The sequence below is a fragment of the Phyllostomus hastatus genome, unplaced genomic scaffold (assembly GCF_019186645.2).
Source record: "Phyllostomus hastatus isolate PE091 unplaced genomic scaffold, TTU_PhHast_1.1 phas_contig_86, whole genome shotgun sequence".
Taxonomy (NCBI): Eukaryota; Metazoa; Chordata; class Mammalia; order Chiroptera; family Phyllostomidae; genus Phyllostomus; species Phyllostomus hastatus.
This window is the reverse complement of record NW_025333977.1, coordinates 80,035,415-80,057,986: the sequence shown is the minus strand read 5'-3', so window position 1 is coordinate 80,057,986 and position 22,572 is coordinate 80,035,415. Positions and strand designations below refer to the sequence as shown.

At 37.5% G+C, this 22,572-nt stretch overlaps 1 protein-coding gene and 1 pseudogene across 24 annotated transcripts in view; one reads left to right on the top strand and one right to left on the bottom strand.

Moving 5' to 3' along the window:
• PHLDB2 (pleckstrin homology like domain family B member 2) overlaps positions 1–22,572 on the bottom strand; it is a 235,180-nt gene that overhangs the window by 36,031 nt on the left and 176,577 nt on the right. For 13 of the 24 annotated variants that reach the window (XM_045851269.1, XM_045851280.1, XM_045851268.1 and 10 more), the window contains 6 exons: positions 17,139–17,267; positions 9,220–9,375; positions 8,226–8,336; positions 5,506–5,595; positions 1,411–1,554; positions 635–820 (listed from right to left, as the gene is read on the bottom strand). In XM_045851269.1, coding sequence (XP_045707225.1) covers positions 635–820; positions 1,411–1,554; positions 5,506–5,595; positions 8,226–8,336; positions 9,220–9,375; positions 17,139–17,267 — 816 coding nt within the window. The remainder of the gene's footprint in view (positions 1–634; positions 821–1,410; positions 1,555–5,505; positions 5,596–8,225; positions 8,337–9,219; positions 9,376–17,138; positions 17,268–22,572) is intronic. The other 11 variants (XM_045851287.1, XM_045851289.1, XM_045851290.1 and 8 more) reach the window with 6 other exon arrangements.
• LOC123826913 lies at positions 2,731–3,198 on the top strand (annotated as a pseudogene).

The window sequence follows — 22,572 nt, the reverse complement described above, 5'->3', positions numbered from 1 at the left end:
TATAGTTGAAAGGAGGCTCAAAACAGATTTTTTTTAAATACCCAAGCATGAATGTGCACTAAATGTAGTAAAAGGAGAGCAACATCAAGAGTAACAAACCAGTTTTAAAAATCTGGTGAGTATAAACTTCCAGGGGCCGGAAGCACGACTTCCGGGGTGACTGTGGACAAGCTACCTGCATGGGGCCTCAGTTCCCCAGACGGCAACGTGGAGGGAAGTTTACTTCACTGGATTGTCAGAAGACATGAGATTCTGTCTGTAAAATGTTTAGCAAATTTTGACACATGGCAAGGGAATGATGTCTATTATCATGATTTAAATAATGTGTGAAAAATTTTTATACCGTGGATTTTACGGCAGTAATTGTTACTATCCTGAAAAACACCTGAGGTAGGTTGTGGTATTCTGATTGGGTGGAAACCGAAGGATGAGGATATAAAACTAACTCCAACATCAAGTTAGGAGCACACAGCCAAGGTCTCAAACTTTATAGCACTCCCAGCACCCTTAGAATACGCTAAGCGTCCTTTAACAAGAAAATCAGCAAAGGAGGATGCATCTTGTCTTTTTAAAGAATTTCTTTGGGAAAGTTGAAGAAAAGATTCCCAGACCCTGAACACCAGTTGCCAATTACCTGTTGCTCCTGCTGCGGCTGCCTTCTGTGTTTCTTAGCTGGTAGAGGAGGAGGAGTGTCATTTAAAGGGAAAGGATCGACAGATGGAGCCAGGGCTTCAGGCCAAGGGGCTGATGGAGGTTGAGTGACAGGATGAGGAGAAAGGGTAGAAGGAAACATAAATCCGGGACAGAGAGGTGATCTTTGCTTTATAGGAAAAAGAAAAAGTATATATGTGTCCACATAAAATGAAAGAATAATGACAAAGAAATGAAATCAATAATCTGATTGTTCTCTTTTCTTCTATTTTAATCAAGAAATCACAAATGATGCGCTGTATCTTTCCATTTAGCCTCTTCTTAAAACCCCAACTTGCAAGCAACTTAGATCAGGAGAAGGTATTTTCATTTACTATTATTTGCCCTTTTCCATATAGTTTAAAAAGGTCCATACTGCAAAACTTAATAGAAAAAAAAATCAAACTGGAAAGGTGACTCAATCCAACAATTTTAGAAAGACTTGATTTTTAAGAAAACTATCACATTAGAGTACTTAGACACAGAGTTTATTTTTTTTAACTTATTTCAGTAGTCCACTCTGTCCCACATATTTCATGGTTTCTAGGACTAGAATTGGGAGAGCAGTGCCCCAAATTGGTATATTTTTCAAATGCAACATCACTTTGACCCTCTGGTCAACCAGACACATATTTGTCACAAATGCCCTCATTTTCGGTTACCCCGTGTTAATTTCCGACATGAAAAAGCAGTGGATGATGGAATGTCATGCCAACACACCTCTTTATTTTGTGGCTGGCTCACCAGTACAGCTGTGGCAGGCCCAGTGGCAGCAGCGTCAGCATCAGCAGGGAACTGAGTGGAAGGGGATAGATTCGTGGAATTGCCACATGGCTCATTAATTTCATTTACACTGATATAGCCCTAAAAGGAGGAATTTAGAAGTCAAACACAAAGGAAGCAAAAGCTGAGGCATGCGAGAGTATTAATGCTCTAACACAATGGAGTTAGCTTAGAGCGGCACAGCCAGATATCTGTGGTATGATCAAATGTTTCATCAGGTACTCATCAGCAATCAAAATGGGTTTATGGTGCTTAATCATTAAAAATGGTATTCCAAACATTAAAAGTAATTATTTTCTGGTGAAATCAAGAAGACTATATCATAAATAACCCAACACCTTCAATTTTAAAATATCGAGAAGTATCAGCATTCATTCTGTTCACTGAACGAGGTTGTCACTACATAACATTAAAATAATCACACCCACACAAATCTGAGATATAAAATTGACACTGTAATCACTCGCTCTCTAATTCAAGAGCCTTTTCCACAAATCTCTATTTTTAGATTTTTCGTTCTTCTGCTTCCTGACATTTTAATTAAAGTGTGAGCGAAAGGAGCTCAGGACAATTGGTCTTGGCTCTAAGATATTTGTAAAGCAGTAATTTATTTGTCATGGAATCCAGCTTTTAGGCATCTGAATCAAGTGAAAGTAAAAACAACATTGTCCTCCAGTGAGCTCTCTGGAGAAAGACAAATGAAGACACACACACACACACACACACACACACACACACACACACCCCTAAAGTGGAGAGCTACAACTTGAGGGTGTTTCAATTCAAGGCAGCTTCCCCAATGCCCAGCTTTAACCTCAGGACAGTGAATTTCCAGTTACTTTAAATTCAATGGTTCAGTTTTGGGTTCAGCATAGAGAATATATCCATAAATCAAAATGTATTATCTTCAAAACTCCTGAATTTATATTTGAGGAAATGGCACTTGTAAATTTTCATGAAAAGTAATTGTACAAACCAATGATTTTCACCACACCAATAAAACAGTATGAAAAAAGAATAAAGAGTATAAAATAATATCTCCTTCAAAAGTAAAACTGTTAAATTTAATGAGTAGGGTCTTCTATTAGCCCATCTATCTTTTCTAAAAATGGCTTTGAGAAAGGCAAGATGTCATTATGCTGATGAGACAAAAATCCCAGGCTGGAAAGCAAGGTTTTTACTTAGAATAATTTATAATTATGACAAAGTGGAGAAAGCTGGAATGGACTGTTTACAAATTGGAGGTATCAGAATGCAATGGGGAACAAACGGAACCAGGTGTGTTACATGCAGCCACCCCAACCGGCGCTCCTGGCCCACTTCAAGGAACAGGTCAGCTGCAGGGAAGGGTCCACCACGGAGACCAAGGGGGTCCAGCCTCAGCTCCCAGATGAAGATGGTGACCACAGTGACAAAGAAGGTGAACAGCCTCAAGTGGTGATTTTATAAAAGGGAAATCTGTCAGCTGAGGAAGTCATGAAAATTAAAGCAGAAATAAAGACTGCCAAAGCAGATGAAGAACCAGCTTTAGCTGATGGAAGAATCATGTATTGAAAACTAGTCAAGTGTACCCCAGATGAAAAATACTCAGGTTTAACAGCAAGCTCAAAAAAGAAAAAGACAAATGAAGATGAAATAAATAGGCAGGACTCAGTTAAAAAGAACTCACAAAAGCAAATAAAAAACACTAGCCTCCTTTCTTTTGACAGTGAAGATGAAAATTAATAAGTATTAAATATTTTGGACTTAGTCTTTGGGAGCATATAGGTTGTTTTTAAAAATAATATTATTTTCTTATTATAAAGATATTACAAGTGCATTAAGAAAATTTAGAAAATGCAAAAAATATTTAGTAAGATAAAAACTGTCTATCAATACTCCTTTGACTTGAAATACTAATTCTGTAGACATTAACTAGTACAGTATAACACTTTGTTAATTTCCATCTAGGGTGTATATGTATGTAAATTATACTTTTTAACAAAAAATGCAATGGATACTATGTAAAAATTTATAAGATTAAATTGAAGAAAGGGAACAAACAACTGGGTTGTCAAATTTCATTTCATTTTGATAACGAGTCAGAATGAAGAGTAGCAACTCTGAGTGATTCTTTTACTTAGCTGATTGTAGAATGTTCCAAAATCAAGATTTCATTGATTATATGAGTCACAGACCATACAACCCAATTAGTTACTTCAAAAATGTATGCTGTTTATCAAAAGTGGCACCTGTTTAAAAGAGTTAGATAGAAATTCATCACTCCTTAAAAAAACAGAGAGAGAAAAAAATAAAAGAGTCAGAAAGAAAGAAATACAGAAAGGAAGAGAGACAATCACATCTTGTGAGTCAAGTCGGTTTGGCCCATGAAAGAGAACACACTGGGACTCAACAAACATGAGAACCACGGACATGCAAAAATAATCAAAAAGCCAAATGGCCTTTTCACACCAGGAAGTCTGCAGAGTAAAAGAAGAACTCATTAATTGAAAAGGAAAGATTTATTCTTCTACTAAGACTAAAAGAGACCCTAAATCCTATGTAACTCATTTGGATGCCATAAGCCCTTCAAACTCAGTGTGTCCAGAGTCAAATGCTCTTAAACCAATTCCTACCCCAGCCCCTGCATCTCAGGGAAAGGTACTCACTATCGACTTCATTATTCGAACCGGAATAATGGCATCACTCCTGACACCTTCTGTAATTTACTTCATCTCCACCCAGTCTATCAACAAGAACTGTCAATTCTGGTTCCAAGATATATCTGTATCCAGTTAATTTTCTCCATCTCCGTGATACTGCTCAGATGCAAGCCACTGGCAGCTCTAGCCAATACTATTATAATCACTGCCACACTGGTTTCCTGGCATTTTCACCTCCTCTTTCTCCTCATAATCCAAGTAGAGTTGCCCAGAGTGATCTTTAACAACTGGACCACTTTATGCATATGAGTAAACCACATATGCATAAAGTGTCTTTGACATGACTCGAAACCCAGCTCCCTGTCCACCTGACAGACATTATCTTATCCCGCTACACTGCACTCACCACCACCCTTTGTCCACAGAACCCGCCAGTTCCATGTTGTCAGTAAGGAGAGGGAAACCATGAAACTGAATGCTCTAATAAAGCTTTTATAGAAATATTTCACAAAATGCATCCGAGGTACACATAAAGCACAGTTATTACATGATGCACACTTACTCTACATGCCTACAGACACAAAAGATTTCTGTGCAGGAATTTTTAGCTCTGATGTCTTTTTGAAAAGCAATTTATAAATAAAGGGGTTGCCATTATACCAATTTTTATGCAGAACAAGCTTTTTCTTTAGTTTTTGAAAAAAATAAATATAAAGAAAATATTTCCCAGTCAAGGTCATTCTTTTCCAAATTAGTTAAAATAGCCTACCACTGTAGCAGTGTAGCTCTAGAAAAAGATGCTAGGGAGAGAGGGGTAACAGGGGCTGGGGGAAGATGGATGTTTGGGGTAAAGAGTATGTATAGCTTAATGTAAATAGGATTTCCCAGTGTAGACGGAAAATAGCAGAAATGACACTGTGGAAAAAAAGGAGGTAGAGAAAAGAAAGAAACCAGACTACCTCCTCAAATGTAAAGGGACATTTTCATGTTTTAGAAGATGTAGAAGAAACAGAAGTAAAGTAAAACAAAGGAGAAACTGAGAAAAGAAAATGCAGGGAGAAAAGAGAACTGAAGACTAACCTTGGTCTGGATCCTAAATTTCTTGAAACTCCAAATGAACCCACCATATCACTGTATGGCAAAGTACACACCACACACACACACACACACACACACACAGGACATTCACATTAGACACAAAGATAATCCCTTGATCCTCAAAGCCTAATTAATGAAAGGCAGGACAGCCATCCACACAACAAGTGCTTTCCAAAGTCATTTAAGTTAATGTTTTGTTTAATGTTTTGTCTAGTTAGCTAATCACGTAAAACTGAGGCACATCTCTTGATGTCTAAGGTGATGTGAGCAAACATGTAAAATCATAGCTTACCTCTTTTAGCACATTTGAATTGACAGGAAACCCTTTCCCCCCAGAGAGGCTGGAGTATTTCTTTTCCAAATTACAGAGATTTTCCTTTTCCTGAAGGAACACAAAATCCATTAAGTTTAGTCAACCTTGGATTTCCCTGATGATTAATGATGTTGAATACTTTTTCATGTGACTTAATAACTCTTCATATATATTTTGTGAAATGTTTGTATTCAAGTCTTTTGCCTGCTTTTAAAAATATTTATTGAGTGTTCATATAATATTATTGAGTCATAGACATTTTTAATTATTCTGGATAAAAGTCCTTTGTCATTTCCTTTAAAAATGTTCCTTTTTCCTTTAAGAAAAAATGTGGTAAGCCTTTCCTTACCCCAAGGCTCTGAAGGAGGACTTACACTCCTATAATTTCTTCTGGAAACTTCATCACTTCAGTTTTTAGGTCTAGGTCTATGATTTCTCTCAAATTAGCTTACATATATGGTGTGAGAATGGATGGTGTTAAGGTTCCACTCCTTTCTTGTTTTCCCAGTTGATCAAGCACCATTAGTTGGAGGGATTGTCCTCTCTCTACTAGACTATCTTGGAGCCTTTGTCAAAAATTAATAGACAGTATATGTGTGGGCTACTTGTAGACTCCCTGTGTGCTTCCATTGATCTCTATGTCTTTCACCCTTTGCATTTTTGTACACAGATAATTCTCATTTTCTGCATAGTTAACATTCTATTATACTGCCATGAACCCTGAATCAGTGAACACTGACCCTTATTCCTAGGGAAATGACAGTGTTGGGTGTCTGTGAGCTTCTGGTCATTTTCAGCAACTGATTGATCAATACATAACTTTATATGTCTCTGTTTAAAGATACATTATTTAATATATTGTAGATATATTAAATAATATATCTATTATTTAATATATCTATAGATATATATATATATATATATATATATATATATATATAACATGGAACCCACAGCCAGCAGAACAACAACTGATGCCTGAACGAAGCCTACCTAACACACGTATTTTCTCCATAAGGCACATCATAGCCTTTTTGTACTTATGAACGTTAGATAGTTCTTTAGCATTGTGCTTGCAAGCCATTTCCCATGGCAAAATCACCACAAAAAAACCCCCACAAAAGTGTGAAAACATGGCACTAAATAGTTCACCAAAAAGGACACTTGTTTATAGTATGAGAGCTGAGCAAGGAGGCAGAGGGTACCTTGCTCAACCTCAGCAGGGAATGTGTTTGTCCAGTGAGTCAAACTTTTCCCTGCTCTGTGCTTGTCCATGGATGACTGAATGACAGCTCTTACTTTGGGGATTACAAATAAATTTTAGTGAGGCAGCAAATTCACAGATACAGAATCCACAGTTGATGAGGAGCAGCTAGGTGTTATCAACCTGTCAGTCTCTATAGAATGTCTGTTGGGACTTTTATTGGGATTGAGATGTATCTATAGATCAATTAGAGAAAATAAAAATCTTAATACTTATGGACCACAATTTTTACAATAGAATTATATTTTATATATTTTAATAAGAAAATGGTATTTTTATGATGGTGCTTACCCATTTTTAAAAATTTATTCCTAAGGAACATTTTTGGTTTTGCTAAAATTTCAGAAACTGCTTAAATACTACATATTACACTATATAATTCAATTGGTACCTTTGACTATCGTGTGGAAGGGTAAAATGGTGGAGGGGAGGCTAATGGCACTTGAGCAGGGTTCACTCCTGGAGCAAGAGATAGGAGTGAAGAATCGGCTCCATTCACAGGTTTGTGGGTACCATAGAAGCAAGAGGAGAGGAACTGCTGTTGATCGGTGTGGGCTGCAGAAGTGCCCCGATTAAACTCGTAATTCTATATAAAAGATCAATTTTTCTCTCTTTTGAAACCAAAAAATTGATAAAATGGGAAGATTCCTGCTACATTTCTTCTCGGTGGGATCATGGTACAGCCTCATAACTTTAATGCATCATTCTGGATTTGTATTTTTTTCTGCACACCATTCTGAGTCTACCTCATATTTTTATGATCTCAAGGGTCACACTCACAGGACTGGCCTGCATGCAAGGCTCTGTCGGGAGACTAGCCCCATCACCTTTAACTTTCGTACCTTACTCCTGGAAGTAGACTATGGCCACTTCACAAGATCTGACTGTGGTTTGGGCAGAGGAATCCCTTCCCACGTAGTCTCTTTAGGTGCTAGGATGTGAACATAGTCCCTTTGGTGAGAATGACCTTGAGGCCCACATGGGGGTGCCTACCTCACTAATTAAATTAAACCAAATCCAGGTAGCATTTGCTAGGAAGACCCCCCATGGAAGGAATTGGAGTTCAAAACACCAGAGCAGCTGAGTCAAAATGTTTGACAGCCATAAAAAAAAGCATAACATGTTTTACTTATTTGAAGAAAAATATGATTTCTTCAAAAAACAGAAAATCAGAAAACAGATTTCCTACACTTGGGATTTTCATACTTGAAAGAAACAAAGAAAATATCCTTGCTTATTTTCTGAATTATAGTTAGTCATTCTCAGAACATCAGCCTATTAATGTGGATGATTAAATAAACACGCATATTAAAAAGTCATCTTTAAATTACAATCTACTGTGCACTATTAAAAGGCACTTGCTTTGAACAAAATGACTTTTCCCAAATTGAAACCTGTGTTTTATTGCAGCCAGCGCTGAAAAGAAAATACTTACTCTTTGCAGCATCATTATTAAATTATTCTTTTCTTTCACAAAGTGGTCTTGTTCTCTCTGAGCCTGCTGGACAATGTGATTGGCTTGTTTTTTCAATGCAGAAATTTTTTCCTGTACGAAAAAAAGATGATCATAGAAAAGATACATGTAAGATATTCAAAGGTTTGTCAGTCTGTTTTGGAAACGGGAGAAAAGGTGTTCACGGCGGGAATAACAGTGAGCACATCTTCATTGACAGTTGGCAGTGGTTATTACTCAGAGACAGTTTCTTTGACCTGCCAAGATCATGGATTTTCCTCACCTAAGGCCAACACAATTCAAGTGATTTAAAATCTATTTTTAGAACCCAGAAGTCAACAGGAAATCTTGTTTTAGACTTTCAATGAATTTTTGACATCATCTGGGGAGACGCCTCACTGAAAAAACAATAAAATTTCTTATTTAAACAGATCTTAAGAAGATACCTTCTCCATCTTCCCTTCCCTCAATTTTATGGGATTAGTTCCAGAGTGCTGGGATGTGATTCTAAATTCTGAAACAAGAGCTGAATTCTGGGCTGGGCAGAGACAGTAATGTGCACGGCATTCCATGGGGCTATTTCTAAGGGTAACAAGCTGTCAGCCAGCTTTGAGAACTATTGAGCAATGGACAGAGAAAACTTCCAAATAGACTTTGGTTATACAATTATTCTGTATTTAGTTATGATGATTGCAAAAGGAAGTAATTTAGAAAAAATATCTAAATTTCTCACTTTTCACTGCCTTGGTTTTGACATAAAAGAAAAAATTAGATGACTGTAACATGTATATTTATCTAGTTTAAAGCATTTAAAGCATTTGGCATGTAAACGGCAAGCTCCATAATTGTCAAATGTGATATGTAATTAAATATACAAAAATATTCAGATGTAAAGATGGGTACATTGACAAAGATTACTGTCACATAGTGAGGGGTATATTATGATTTTTGCATTGAATGACACTGGTAAAAGTACCTTTCTAGTAACAATGTTACGTTGATATTCAGCTACTTCACGCAAGAGCTGTTGGGTCAGGTTCTCCTTTTCTTCGTCTAGACGGCTCTCACGCTCAAGCTGCTGGAATTCCAGGTCCTCAAAGTGTTTGCTCTCAACATCCAACAGGTCAGCGTCCTTTGGAGAAAAGCAAATGAAAACACGACATACCAGAATGGCTGCAGCCTTTTTAATGTGGACAAAAATTATTAAAAGCAAATAGTCCAAAATATTTTTTTGAATTACAACATTGAACAGGGTAAGAATATGGTAATCCTCTCTTTTGGAATTAATCTCCAGTGCAGAGACTGTTATTGGAATTGAAAGGGGCTGGGGCACAGGTGATGAGGGACACATTTATTTCACCATTGGTCTTAGACTGCTTTGTGGATATGGAAATTCTTGTTTTAAATCTACTAGGTGACTTTAAAATGGATCACAAAGTATAAAAAGAATTTAGTAAATGACCTAAACATTATCTGCAGACCAAAGGTGTGACATAGTCTTTTGGGAAAATTATTATTTTTCCACAAATTTTCAAATAAAATGAGAGTTTAGTGTAAAAGTTGTTGACTGTACGAAAGAAGTTGGCATGCATAACAGATCAGAGGGGCCTTAGGGGGAAAGATGTACCCCAAATGGCACACAACACCATCCCCTAAGATGTGAAAATATTAAAGCTTCTTTATATTTTAGTTTTCTTTTTTCATTATTTATTCTTTATTGATCAGTATATTACAGTTGCCCCAATTTTTCACCCTCTGTCCCCCTTCACCCAGCAGAACACACTTCCTCTGGCAATCCCCCCCGCTTTGTTCATGTCCATGGGTCATGCATACAAGTTCTTTGGCTTCTCCATTTCTTATACTTGCTCTTAACATCCCCTGCCTATCCTGTAACTACTAATTTGTACTGCTTTATCCCTTCACCTTTTCCCCCATTCTCCCAGAGCTCCCTTCCAAGGGGTCACCATCCCAATGTTCTCCTTATCTATGATTCTGTTTCTGTTCCACTTGTTTGCTTAGTTTGTTTTTTAGATTCAGTTGTTGATAATTGTGTATTTATTGCCATTATAATGTTAATAGTTTTGATCTTTTTCTTAAATAAGTTCCTTTAACATTTCATATAATAATGGTTTGGTGATGATGAATTCCTTTAGCTTTACCTTTTCTTGGGAAGCACATTATCTGCACTTAGATTCTAAATGTTAACTTTGCTGGACAGAGCAATCTAGGTCCTTCCTTTTCATCACTTTGAATACTTCTTGCCAGTCCCTTCTAGCCTAAAAAGTTTCTTTTGAGAAATCAACTGACAGCCTTATGGGTACTCCTTTTTAGGTAACTCTGCTTTCTCATGCAGCTTTTTAGATTCTCTCTTTATCTTTAACCTTTGGCATTTTCATTACGATGTGTCTTGGTGTGGGCCTCTTTACGTACATCTTGTGTGAGACTCTCTGTGCTTCCTGGACTTGGATGTTTATTTCCTTCACCAAATTAGGGAAATTTTCTTTAATTTTTTTTTCCAAATAGGTTTCCAATTTCTTGCTCTTTCTCTTCTTCTGCTGGTACCCCTATGATGTAAATGTTGGAATATTTGAAGTTGTACCAGAGGCTCCTTACATTACCCTCAATTTTTTGGATTCTTTTTTCTTCGTGCAGTGCTGATTGGATGTCTTTTTCTTCCTTATGTTTCAAATTATTGATTCAATTCTTGGCTTCATCCACTCCACTGTTGATTCCTGTACATTGTTCTTTATTTCAATTAGTGTAACCTTCATTTCTGCCCACGTCTTTTTTATGCTGTTGAAGTACCCACTGAGTTCCCTGAGCATCCTTATAACCGGTGTTTTGAACTCTGCATTGGATAAGATTGCTTATCTCCATCTTGTTTAGTTCTTTTTCTGGAGCTTTGATCTGTTCTTTTATTTGGTCCATATTTCTTTGTTTCCTTATTTTGATGGCCTCCTGTGGGTTTTTTTCTGTATATTACATAGGGCTTCTTTGACTCCGTGTCTTGGTAGCATAGCCTATTGTAGCAGGTTTCCTGCGGGGTTCAGTGGCTCAGCCTCCTCTACCCCCTAAGCTGGGTATTCCAGGTGTGCCCTCCATATGGGCTGAGTATTGCCTCCTCTTGTAGATGAGTCTTGATTGCTCTCAACAGGTCAATGGGAAGGATTTACCCAGGCCAGAGAGCTGGTAGGACTGGCTGACACCCCTGTATAGTAACCACCTCCCTCCTGTGGAGGTGGTTGGGTGGTGCTTTGCCATGGTTTGTAAATGTCCACGGGGTGTGCAGGCTCTGCGGTTTCCTGGGTGGTGCAGACCAAGGTAAGCCTCCACCTGTGTTCTGTCAGGGATTCCTTGGCATAAGCTATAAAATGATCTGCAGATAGCTTTGCTGCTGATGCTGGGCCTGAGGCCACTCAGCAAGAGGTATGGGGGCTGGGCTCAGCTGTTGCGTGTTTGAGCGGATTAAGGAAAGTCTAAAGCCTGTGCCTAGCCCAGCTCTTCCTATGGAAAAGCCACTGTTACCAGCTCGGGTGTGCCTGTAAATTGGATGGGGCAGATCCTTATGTAACTGTCAGGGCAGGGCTTACCGTGTGAGCCAGGTTGTTGGGGATTCATATATGGTGCTGTTACACTGTAGCTCAGTGGCAGGGAGGGCTCAGAAAAGGTTCAATGGCTGCTGTCTGCAGTTCTGTCTGGCAGGAAGCTGTCCCCCAGCTCTTGCCCTGACGCCAGATGATTCAGTTCCTCCTGGTATGCCAACAGTCCCCTTCAAGATGTTTCCCCAGTGCTGGAGCTCAGAGGGAGTGAGTCTGAGTAAGTCCATGTGTGGTGCGAGGCCCTTTAAGAGGAGCCACCTGAGAGTCCTGCAGTTTCTTCCGCTGACCCAACCCCTACAGATTTTTATAGCCAGAAGTTATGGCGAGTTATCTGCCTGGCACTAGAATCCTGGGCTGGGTGATCCGATGTGGGTCTGGGATTCCTCGCTCCTGAGGTGTCCCTCTGTTTTATGTCCATCACATGTGGGTTTGAGACCAGACTGTCCTGTGTCTCCATGCCTCCGCCCCTTCATCACTTCGGCCCGTCTGGATGAATGTTGTTTGCTTCATTCCTTAGTTGTCGGACTTCCACACAGCTTGATTTTCTGGTGGTTCTGAGTGATATTTGTTCTGTAGTTGAGCTGTAATTTTGCTGTGGTTGTGTGAGGAGGCGAGCTGCGTTTACCTACATCTCCATCTTGCCCAGAAATCTTCTTTTATAATGTCTAAACAAATGTTTTTTAATGGACATCGGTAGAATAGTATATGTACATTATTTAAAATAAATATCTATTTTGAGCATGCATAAATATATATATGCTCTATATAATATATAGAGAGATGCATGCTCACATAATTTTATTGAAGAGAAATGTAATAAAAAATATTTGGAGACTGGGGTTCTTAAACCAGGTTTCTGTAAATCCCTTAAAACTGATTACAAACCTTTTCAGTGGAAAGAACAGAACAACAGCTTTCATCAGGCACAAAGAGTGACTCAAAAGATTACATACCACTACTTTGTGGATAATCCTAGGGCAGTTAAGAAAGATTAAAATCATAAAAATCAGAGGGTCTAGAACAGGCATTCTCCAATGTATGAAATGTCTCAGGATAAGAATGATCTGCATCTATGCAAAATTGGTTCGTGTTGTGTGCATTATTCTCCAATCTACTTTTTAAAAAAACACCTGCCCCCTGACTTTTGGAGACTTTGACAGAGCTCTAAATATAGTATATATAGATTTTTTTAAAATATATAATTTATAAATAAGCTATGGCCAAAAGGAAAAGCCAACTGAACTACATGGCTTGCAATTGTACACAGGTAAAGAAGCTAGGACATATATTTTTTAATCGAAACATCAAAAAGAGTCAGAAAAATAAACATATGATAAATTAGATCTGTATCAGCATCTAGCTCCATTCACCTGGTTTTTAATGTAAGTAATGAAAAATTAAATCTTTTAATCAAATGGAATATATTTGTTGTATGAAATGAGTGTTATTCTGGGAATGATTCATGGAAGAGATATTAGCAACCATGTAACCATGTAATTAAAACCAACACTATAGCAACAAGGTTATTACATCAACCAGACCATGTGTTCTCAAAGCTTAAGAGCAGGAAAAAACAATTTGAAAAATTTATCATTTAAAACTTCTTTACATTTTAATTGGCCAAACAAAATGTGGTTTTGGTTTCAAGTTATTGGCTGACATTTCAAGTTTCTCAGACATTTATTTCATGCTTATAATTTCTAAAGAAACTAAAAAATTCAGACCAAATCTAGTCACTACTAAAGGAATTAAGAGATAATTCAAGTATTATCTCTCAAAACAAAATACCTGTAGTCTTAAAGCAGTGTTAGCTGATTTATTTATTCCTACAGGCATGTACACTTGTTTTGAAGGTCTCTCCATTAAGCTTGGTTTGTGACTAGAAGTTATTGAGATAAATTGAATAACCCCCGTTTTTTAGTTTATAAAACATCTACAAAGTGGACAGATGGCTCACAATATACTCTACGTTAGTTGGTCCCCCTCTTCACATCTGGTTAACATGCAACATGTTATTTTAACCGCATAAAGGTCACAGAGTCACTTATTTGTAGCAAATGTTTAAGCTACTGCATGAAAATAACAGTACACTAGGAAGGAAATTTGAAAACTAAAGCTAAACTCAGCACTCGGATTCCATGGGTGTAGTCATCTGATTCAGTTATCTAAACTGTTAAATTGTGTGTATATAAACTTAAACTGTGAAAGAAAAACAACTTGGGGGAGACTCTTAAAAGATATTAGATAATAAGAATTCAGGATATGGAATTTGGGGGCAGGAGTAGTTTCACTGAACACAGAATAATATATGTAGGTAGCTCAAAGTCAAGTGTATGATAAGTTGAATGAAAATTTGAGCTCCACCTCATTACTAAAGGAACATTACAAACCTCTATCAGCTGGCAAGCTTAAAGACCAGGTGTGAAAAGCTATAAAACGGCTCAGTAAAGAAAATTTAATGCAAATACCTTTTTTTTCCCAATAACTTTTTTGAGAATTTATATAGCAGAGTTTACACGCATATCTTGATGTTTTCTTTGCATAGAGAAATAAGAGAACAGATGTGTAATGCCAGGAGGAATTAGAGTACTAATCTAACAGCTCAAGACCAAGTCTGAAAACACATTTTAATGGGGCTCAGGGTTTGTTAACATTCCTCCATCTTGTGTTATAGTCAAACACTTGAACTGCACACTTTTGGAATTTGGAAAGACAATGGTGCAATGGTACATCCAGTAGAAATTCCTCATTTTATATATGAGGATGTTGAGGCCCATTGAGGCTGAATGAGTTGTGCAAGATTAAATTATAAGCTGATTGTACAGTCAGTGAGAAGAAAAGTTTCCTAATCATAGATATCACTGAATAGTTTTTTTTTTAAAATCAAGAGACTAAAATCAACCAGACAGCTGAGTAAATATCAAAAGCACAAGAAAAATGTTTTCACCAGGTGTTGCCTGTATTTAATAGTAGAACTTATCCCGGCAAATGAAAGACTCATTTAACTTCAGCTTTCCTTTCCATGCTACTCCTACCCAAGAGAACAATTCAGTGGTCGAGCCCGTGTCAACTACTTATAACCTCAGGTCAGGAAACAGCATCAGACATAAACTGTATTGTGACTCTTAAAGTAATGAGTTAGAGGCAGAAGCCCAGTCGTTAACCCACAGTGTTGATACACAAAGTCATTTTGTAAGTCATTTACCTTAAGTGTCTGAGACAAGATATACAGTTTAGGAAAATGATGTTCTCCCTATTCCTTTATTTTGTATAACTTGCCTGATCATTAAGTCTGTTGTAGTAAAACCAACTTTATTGAATCGAGAGTTAAAATAAATGCCTTGGGGAAATTTTGTAGTGAAGTGGTATTCTGAAGTGTCTGAAGTCTGAAGGGAAATGAGTTTTGAAAACATCGGAAGTTCCTAGTATGAATGGACTTCCAATGAAATAAGTGAATTTTTTACTGATTAAGCCAAGCAATTCTGGTCATCATTTCTGAAAAACAGAATTAGTAGACTTCGTGATATCGAGTGAACAGAAGGTACCACAAGCCAGTTTCTGTCTCTAAGAAAAGGGGTTTTATGATAAGACGATTACACTTTACTTGGAGAGGAAGAGGAAGAAGTCTTTGCCTTTAGTCAGTGGAACAGACTGTCTGCATCATTTTCTTTACTCCTTTATTGTCAAATCCTTATACCATATACAAATTTATGAGTTATATCCTATAGAAGCTAGATTAAGCAAACAGCAATTATATCAGCCCGAGTTCAGGTTATTAATAGAATCTACCGATTTTTATTTGAAGTAATGTTTATAAAGAATACAAAAATTAACTACATAACTAGAGAAAGGAAAGAACAAAATATATACCTATTCTGCTGACTCAAAATAAAGTATTACAACTGTGTAAAAACTTTAGTAATCAGGAAAGTGAATGACATTAAACAACTATAAATACCAGTTTCCCAATCTCTTTTGTGAACTGGCATACACAAACAAATGAGAAACTAAAGTAATTTTACAAATACTATTCTTTTCCTAATCATTTTACCACAAGATTTTCAGAGAACAGTGACCTTGAGGAATGAGAAGTTTCATCTTGTCACAGCAAATTTAGCGGTGCGCAATAAAATTAGTGAAGGGGGAGAAACACTGTTGGAACTTTCTTTGATTCAAGTTGTAAGAAAGAACAAATATTAAAACTGATGTGCTGCAGTTTAATCTGCCTGTATTTGGTAATCTTTATTAAGATGCTTTCAACCTCTGTGATATATTGAAAAGTTTTAACTAATTTTTCATAATCTGATACTCAAGGCATCAACTATTTTTGTACTAAAGGTCATCTAACACTTTCAAGGGTGGGCTATCTTAACTTATTTTTCAACTTGCCCATTCCCAAGAAGGCACAGACATAACAACATGAGTGAAACTAGCCTTCTTTCCTACCCATGTGGAATCATAAACTGTTAGTCACTCAGGACCAACCACTATTATGCGCCTCCTTTAAAAGTCCAAGATTGTCTCCCAGGGTCACAATTTATCTGGGCTGCTGTTTAGAGGAAGCAGAGCCGTTGTCTATGAAATCATAGTGGCCTTGCCAGGAACTGTGAAACCACCCATGTAGGAAGTCTTGGTTTCAGAGTGTGTGCATGTTAGACACTGCCAGCATCAGGATCAGCAAACAGCTTGATAAAGTTCAACTAGAAGGTCTATGCTGCTCTAAGTTTTTAAAAATCATGAACATCCTATTACAAGATGTTGAGGACATTGGTACTGCCCTGCATCTTGGATGTTTGACTGTTGTGCTCGTACTAGTAAGTTCAATGTCACTAAGAAGCAGAAAGAAAAAGAAAAACTATACAATAAGCAGTGGTGGGGAACAAATCAGAGAATAGGATAGTTTTTGAACAAGAGTATAACATCAAGCTGAAAAGAAAACATTCAAGGGCAAACAGTACTCACAATGCAGCAGAGAGTAGGGCAAGATGTCAGCTGATTAAATGCTACAATCTCCATGACTGTTACGTGTCAGGAATCACTCTCTTTGATTACAAAGAGTGACTCCAGACATGTTTTTACATTTATCCATTAGGTGAAAGATTCTAACAAGGAATTTTTAACTGATTAGCATGAAATAATATATACTTTCAGCATGCATATTCTATTTAAAAAGTATCTAATGATCAAAACTCAAGCAACTTTATGGTATGTGAAGAAGGAAGTCAGAGGTAAGTGGAATTTAATTAAAAAAAAAGAAAGCAAAAAAACAACTGACACATTCCTGTTTGCTACTGACCCTCTTCAGTTGTTGCTGTAACTGTTCTCTCATGGACTCAGGACAATTGTCCAGCTGCGTCTTCTGCTCGGAGTAAAGCTCCTGAAGCCTCTCTAGTTTTTCCCTTTCAGCATCAAGCTTTACCTTCTCCTGAAGTTCAGAAATCAGAAAATAGAAGAATAGAAATTACCTTCACACCTAAGCAGACGTTAGTGCATATTTCCCAAGGACCACACAAACACGTATACACAGACACTTGATATCCTATGAACATAGAAACATATGTTAGTGACTAGGATAAGGGGTGTCAATGGAAGCAAAGACAAGGGGCCACATTTCTGTATTCTCGAAACACAACCTACTTCCTTGAGTATTGGCATTGACCTCCACCCCTCCTTCCTTCCTTCCCTATTTCCTGCCACCGTGTTACAAAAGCCAGGGAAGCAAAGGTAGTTGATTGATGGTCAACAAAGAACAAAAGAAATGCCAACCAAATTCCTAAGATGGCCCTGCAGAGTCACTGGGCAGAGAACCAGACAGTGAAAAGCAGGCATGTGCCTCAAGTACTGTGGTAGTCCCATTTGCTCAAGGCATTTCTCAGGCAAGCTTTGGAAATTACTGAAATTTTGTTCCCATGTCAGAGGCACATTAGGCACTCGAGCTGATACCTTGGTCATCTGAAACATTTTCAGAGCTTAACTTCAGAGCAATTAGAGAATCTGATTCCAAGGAGAGCATCTAATTCAGAGGCTGAGTGAGATAGTAAAAATGCAGGGCTGACCAAGCAGCAAGAGGAAGGTATATCAGGCAGTTCAGAGACACCAAAGTGCGACTTTTATTGTGGAGATAAGAACTTCCCTACAATGACTGACTTAAAAAGTAAGTGAAACCTGGTCTGTGAATAAAGAGGAAAGGAGAACACCCAGGAGTCAGAGAATAGAAGCAAAAGTAGAAGATAACACTAAATTCCTCCTAAGTCACACACTTCAATGTGACCCTAGACATTTTCTGGAGTATAATAGGCAAATACCACAATACAGTGATTATGAGGCCTTACAATGCCACCTTGCAAATAGAGATACAAAACTTCCACGTGTTTAGTGCCAGTCTTCCCAGTTTGTGTTCCCTTTATGATACTCTGAACCCTTCAAGTAAATTTGAGACCTGATTCTCTGCTTGCATATCACTCTGAGACTAAACAGAAGCACTTTATGAAGTGTTACCACAATTTCACTCTCAGTAAGCAAAACACCACGACCTTGCTTTCCTTAGTTCATTCTATGTGAATTGTCAGAGAAAAAACTGGCTTCGAAGTCTATCACAGAAGGATATATTTTTTTTTGAGGATGAAGCTCTGAAATAGCCATATAAAATTATACTTACTCTAACTTCTTTATCCACATGGCCATGGTTTCCTGTGTAAACATATAGTCAGATTCTTTATAAAAGATGTTATGGTTTAGGTCTGAAACTATATGACAATAATACCTATACCAGTTCATTTGAGTCTCCATTTTTGGCTTAAAATTTTAAATTTCAAGGGCATTTTAGAAATGTATATTTTGATTTAGAAATGTATTCTTTTCTCAAAATGAGTAGATCCAAAAGTCATAAGACTGAGAACCCTACTTCATCTATCAACCTCAAAATGAATCCACAACTTAAACCTTAGCAGACTATAAAGGCAGTACCCTCATCTTCAATGGTAAGTCTGCCCATTGGGCACATCCACTGTGCAGGAATCAGACAAAGCAATGGCATCATTCTCAGAAAAAAGGAGTCTCAAGTGTTAATTCATAGTAAAACTGAACATACTCTAGTACCAGTTAGATTTAGTCTCTACTTTCAGAATTAATAATTTTTTCCCTTAATAAAGCCAGCAGTACAGAACGCCTTTGTCTTTTGGCTAATAGAATGCATTTCCTCTGTGTGTGGATCAAAGATGGCCCTATTTACAAAGCAAGAGAATTTTATCCAAAAATAGTTCTATTTCTAGATACTGTATCACCAGATTTTGCAGCAAATTTAGTTCCAAACAGAAAGTTAAGCAAATAAGAAAAACCATTCATTCCATTAAATACTGTAGGTTCAAAGCCCTAAAATTTAAAGTTTTATTTGATAGAAAACACTGACACAATATTTGATAATATGAAAAGACACTGGCCTAAAACACAGGTCTCAGTTTGAAGAAATAATCAAACCATTGCTCTGATCCTCCCATTTTTAAATATTGTTAATAATCATCACAAATAAACAACTAGGAAAAAAATACCTTATGTTTACATAGTGCCTTCCTCCTGAGGTGTTCAAAACCTTTTGCAATTCTATACAAGGGGGCCGTTAGAAGAATTATGCAAGCAGGCACCATCAGAACTGTCTGCAGCTTCTCTGAGACTTATCAGTAAGACTGTGATCACTACCTATGTCTCAGAGCGAAAGCTCCCTGGGGCCAAAGCTAGGGCAAAGGAAGTCAAGGGGAAGGATGAAAGAAGGACTAGTGGCAGGTGGGCCTGGCCATAAATCACAGAGGCCCACAGAGGTGACATCACTTCTGCAAGAGCTAGGAGCAGACCATTTCTGAGCCAGAAGGAAATTAATATTCCTCTCTTCTATTTACTGCCCAGAAAGTTTTCAAAGGAGAGCTAGCTCTGGACAAGTAGTTAATTAGGGCTGAAAAGTATCACCTTCTACAGTGAAGGTAAAACAGATGGACAAATCAGATGGCATTCCAGGGTTCAGGGATTCATCCTTTCACAGGTAAAATATTAAAACTGGGTGTTATTCTCTTCCCCCAGACTTAAAGTGGTAAACAGACTCACCTATTCCAACTAGTACAGGCACAGTGCTGTTTTCAAACACTAAATTGTGAAAGATAGAATACTTTTTAAAGACTCCTAAATCTATATTCAGGAAATAAATAAAGGTAAATTGTTAATATTTCAACAAATTTAACTTTGTTGAAAAAAATTTAGATGTCAAGGAATTGGAAACTGGAGGAAAACCCAGATGTGCAAGGGGACACTTCTAACACCAAGAACAGAATGAACTTTCCAGAGACATGGCGGCTTCCAGCAGCACTGTGCTCCCATGGGCTTGTCCTCTCCTGATGCACTGGCAGTGCCGGGTTAGGGCACACATTCATTGCCAGTTCTGACTATTTTGTATATTTAAGACTAAAGTATATTTACAGCCAAAGATAAATTATTCATGGGCAAATAAAAGTAGAAATCAGTACATAATATTGGGCTTATATTTGTTTACTCACACACTCAAGAAATATTTATAAGCAACTAGAGGTAGAGAAGAGAGGGAAGCTGATCTGTTTCCTCATGAAGTACAGGCTATTTGGCTTTGTGGTTCTTAGCCCTGACTGCTTGTTAGAATAACTTTTGTGAGCTTTTAAATATACTCTTTCCAGGCCTCTACTTCAGGAGAAAGGCTAAGGAATGAGTATTTTAAAAATCTCTCCACCTTTTCTGATATGCAGCCAGGTTGAGAACCACTGATTTACCCAGTGGTTCTCACCCAGTGGTGATCACCCAGGATGATGTGAGAAGCAAAGCAATCAAGTACAGTTTTACTTTTCTAATGAAGACAACAGATTCTACCACAGGATCCACCAGAAATTGTTCTTAAAACATTTGGCCTTAGCATCTTTGCTTCATAGTATAAAAGGTCTCTCTTACAAATAACATCCCAGTTGCTTTTGTCCAAAATTTTGACATTCAGCTTAAACACCTCAAGTAAACAAAATAAAAAATAAACTGTGAGAGATTCCAGTATCAAATATGCATTCAGAGAGAAATGATGCATTTCAATTTCAGATGCAAAATGATTATCTTCTAATAGACAAATGGTCATGAGTATTTATAAATTTACCATAAATAATCTGAATGTGTACACAAGAGTTCCCTATTATCTTGAAGGAACATAATAATAAAAGGCTCATCTTACTATATCTGTGGTGAGAAGACAGTAACATCAGTTTTCTCCCTTTTAAGTTGTATTGGTGAACTGCAATTTAACTCACTGGCTCTATTTGAATTCCAATACCACACAGAAATTCTTGAATGCCAGTGAAAAAAATCATTTTACCATATCTAAGTGTGCAATGCTTGTTAAGCAGATGGTTCAAGGTTACCCTGAAAAGATGCTACTTTATTAGCTTGTATGACTGCTAGATAAAATAGAGGATACCCAGTGAAATTTTAACTTCAGGTGAACAGCAAATTATCTTTCAATGTAAGTATGTTCCAAATAATTCATGGGGCATAATTATACAAAAAAAATCCTTATTATTATTTTTTAACAGTTCAGAGGTCTTTTATTTTCTTACACTGCTCATGCCATGAATTCACAGGGGATGAGCTCCAGCAGCTCAGGCCCCTTTCCATTGGTTCTCACACTGTGCTTCTCTGGGGGATACAGGTACCTTTCTCTTGGGCTTCCTTCTTTCTCTGATCACTTCCTTCACATGTTTCAGGAAGCTATCTCGGCTCTTAGCATGCTTAGTACATTACAAGGATGCCCACTGCATGCTGGGTGACACTGTAGACCCTTCCAGTTCTGCCACAAGAACTTTGGAGGGACATTCCTTCTTGAACACTGCCCGCTCCCTTGATGTCTACAATATCACCTTTCTTGTAGGTCCGCACGTATGTGGCCAAAGGCACAACTCTGTTTCCCAAAAAAGCCTGGGAAACATACAGGAGGGGTCTCTCCTCTTTCCCTTTGTATTTGTCACTTTGGTGAATTACTGGGAGATGGCTGTTTTGGCCGAAAGGAAAAAAAATTATTTTCTGTTTATCTGAAATTCAAATTTAAATGAGCATGCTATACACACACACACACACACACACACACACATATGTATACACATACACATACATATATGGAAAGGGGAAAATCTGGCAACCTTATTAACTTGAAAAGGTTTTCCTGAAAATTAAGATTCATGTTTTAACTTCCAAATTGTTCAGCACAGAATCCAGCAACGCTGGGTAATCAGACCATGTTTCATAAAACACTGGTTCAGGTTTTGAAATGATACAATGATGGGTTAAAATTCATAGGACCTAAGCCATCCAAAATCCTTTTCATACCAGAGAATCCCTTTCCTTCCAGTTCCTAAATGCTGTGGGCTTGTTTACAAGGCAGGCATCTTCCTAAGTTCATGGGTTAGGCAACTGTTTTACGCTCCAAATTCCTAACGCCACATGTATTCCAGATTTCAGAATATTCTGAATTTTCGAGGGGTAACACAGTTCACATAGCATATATTATATGAGGAAGTACCCTTTACCGAAACACATTATTACTTCTATTGCTACTTAAAAATATTCACACCATGTGTGAACATTAGTCAAAGTCAGGTTTTGCAACCATCTGAATTGTGGTGCCAACCATACAAAAGGATGTTTTCTTTTCCACCAAACTTTTCAGATTTTGGAATGAC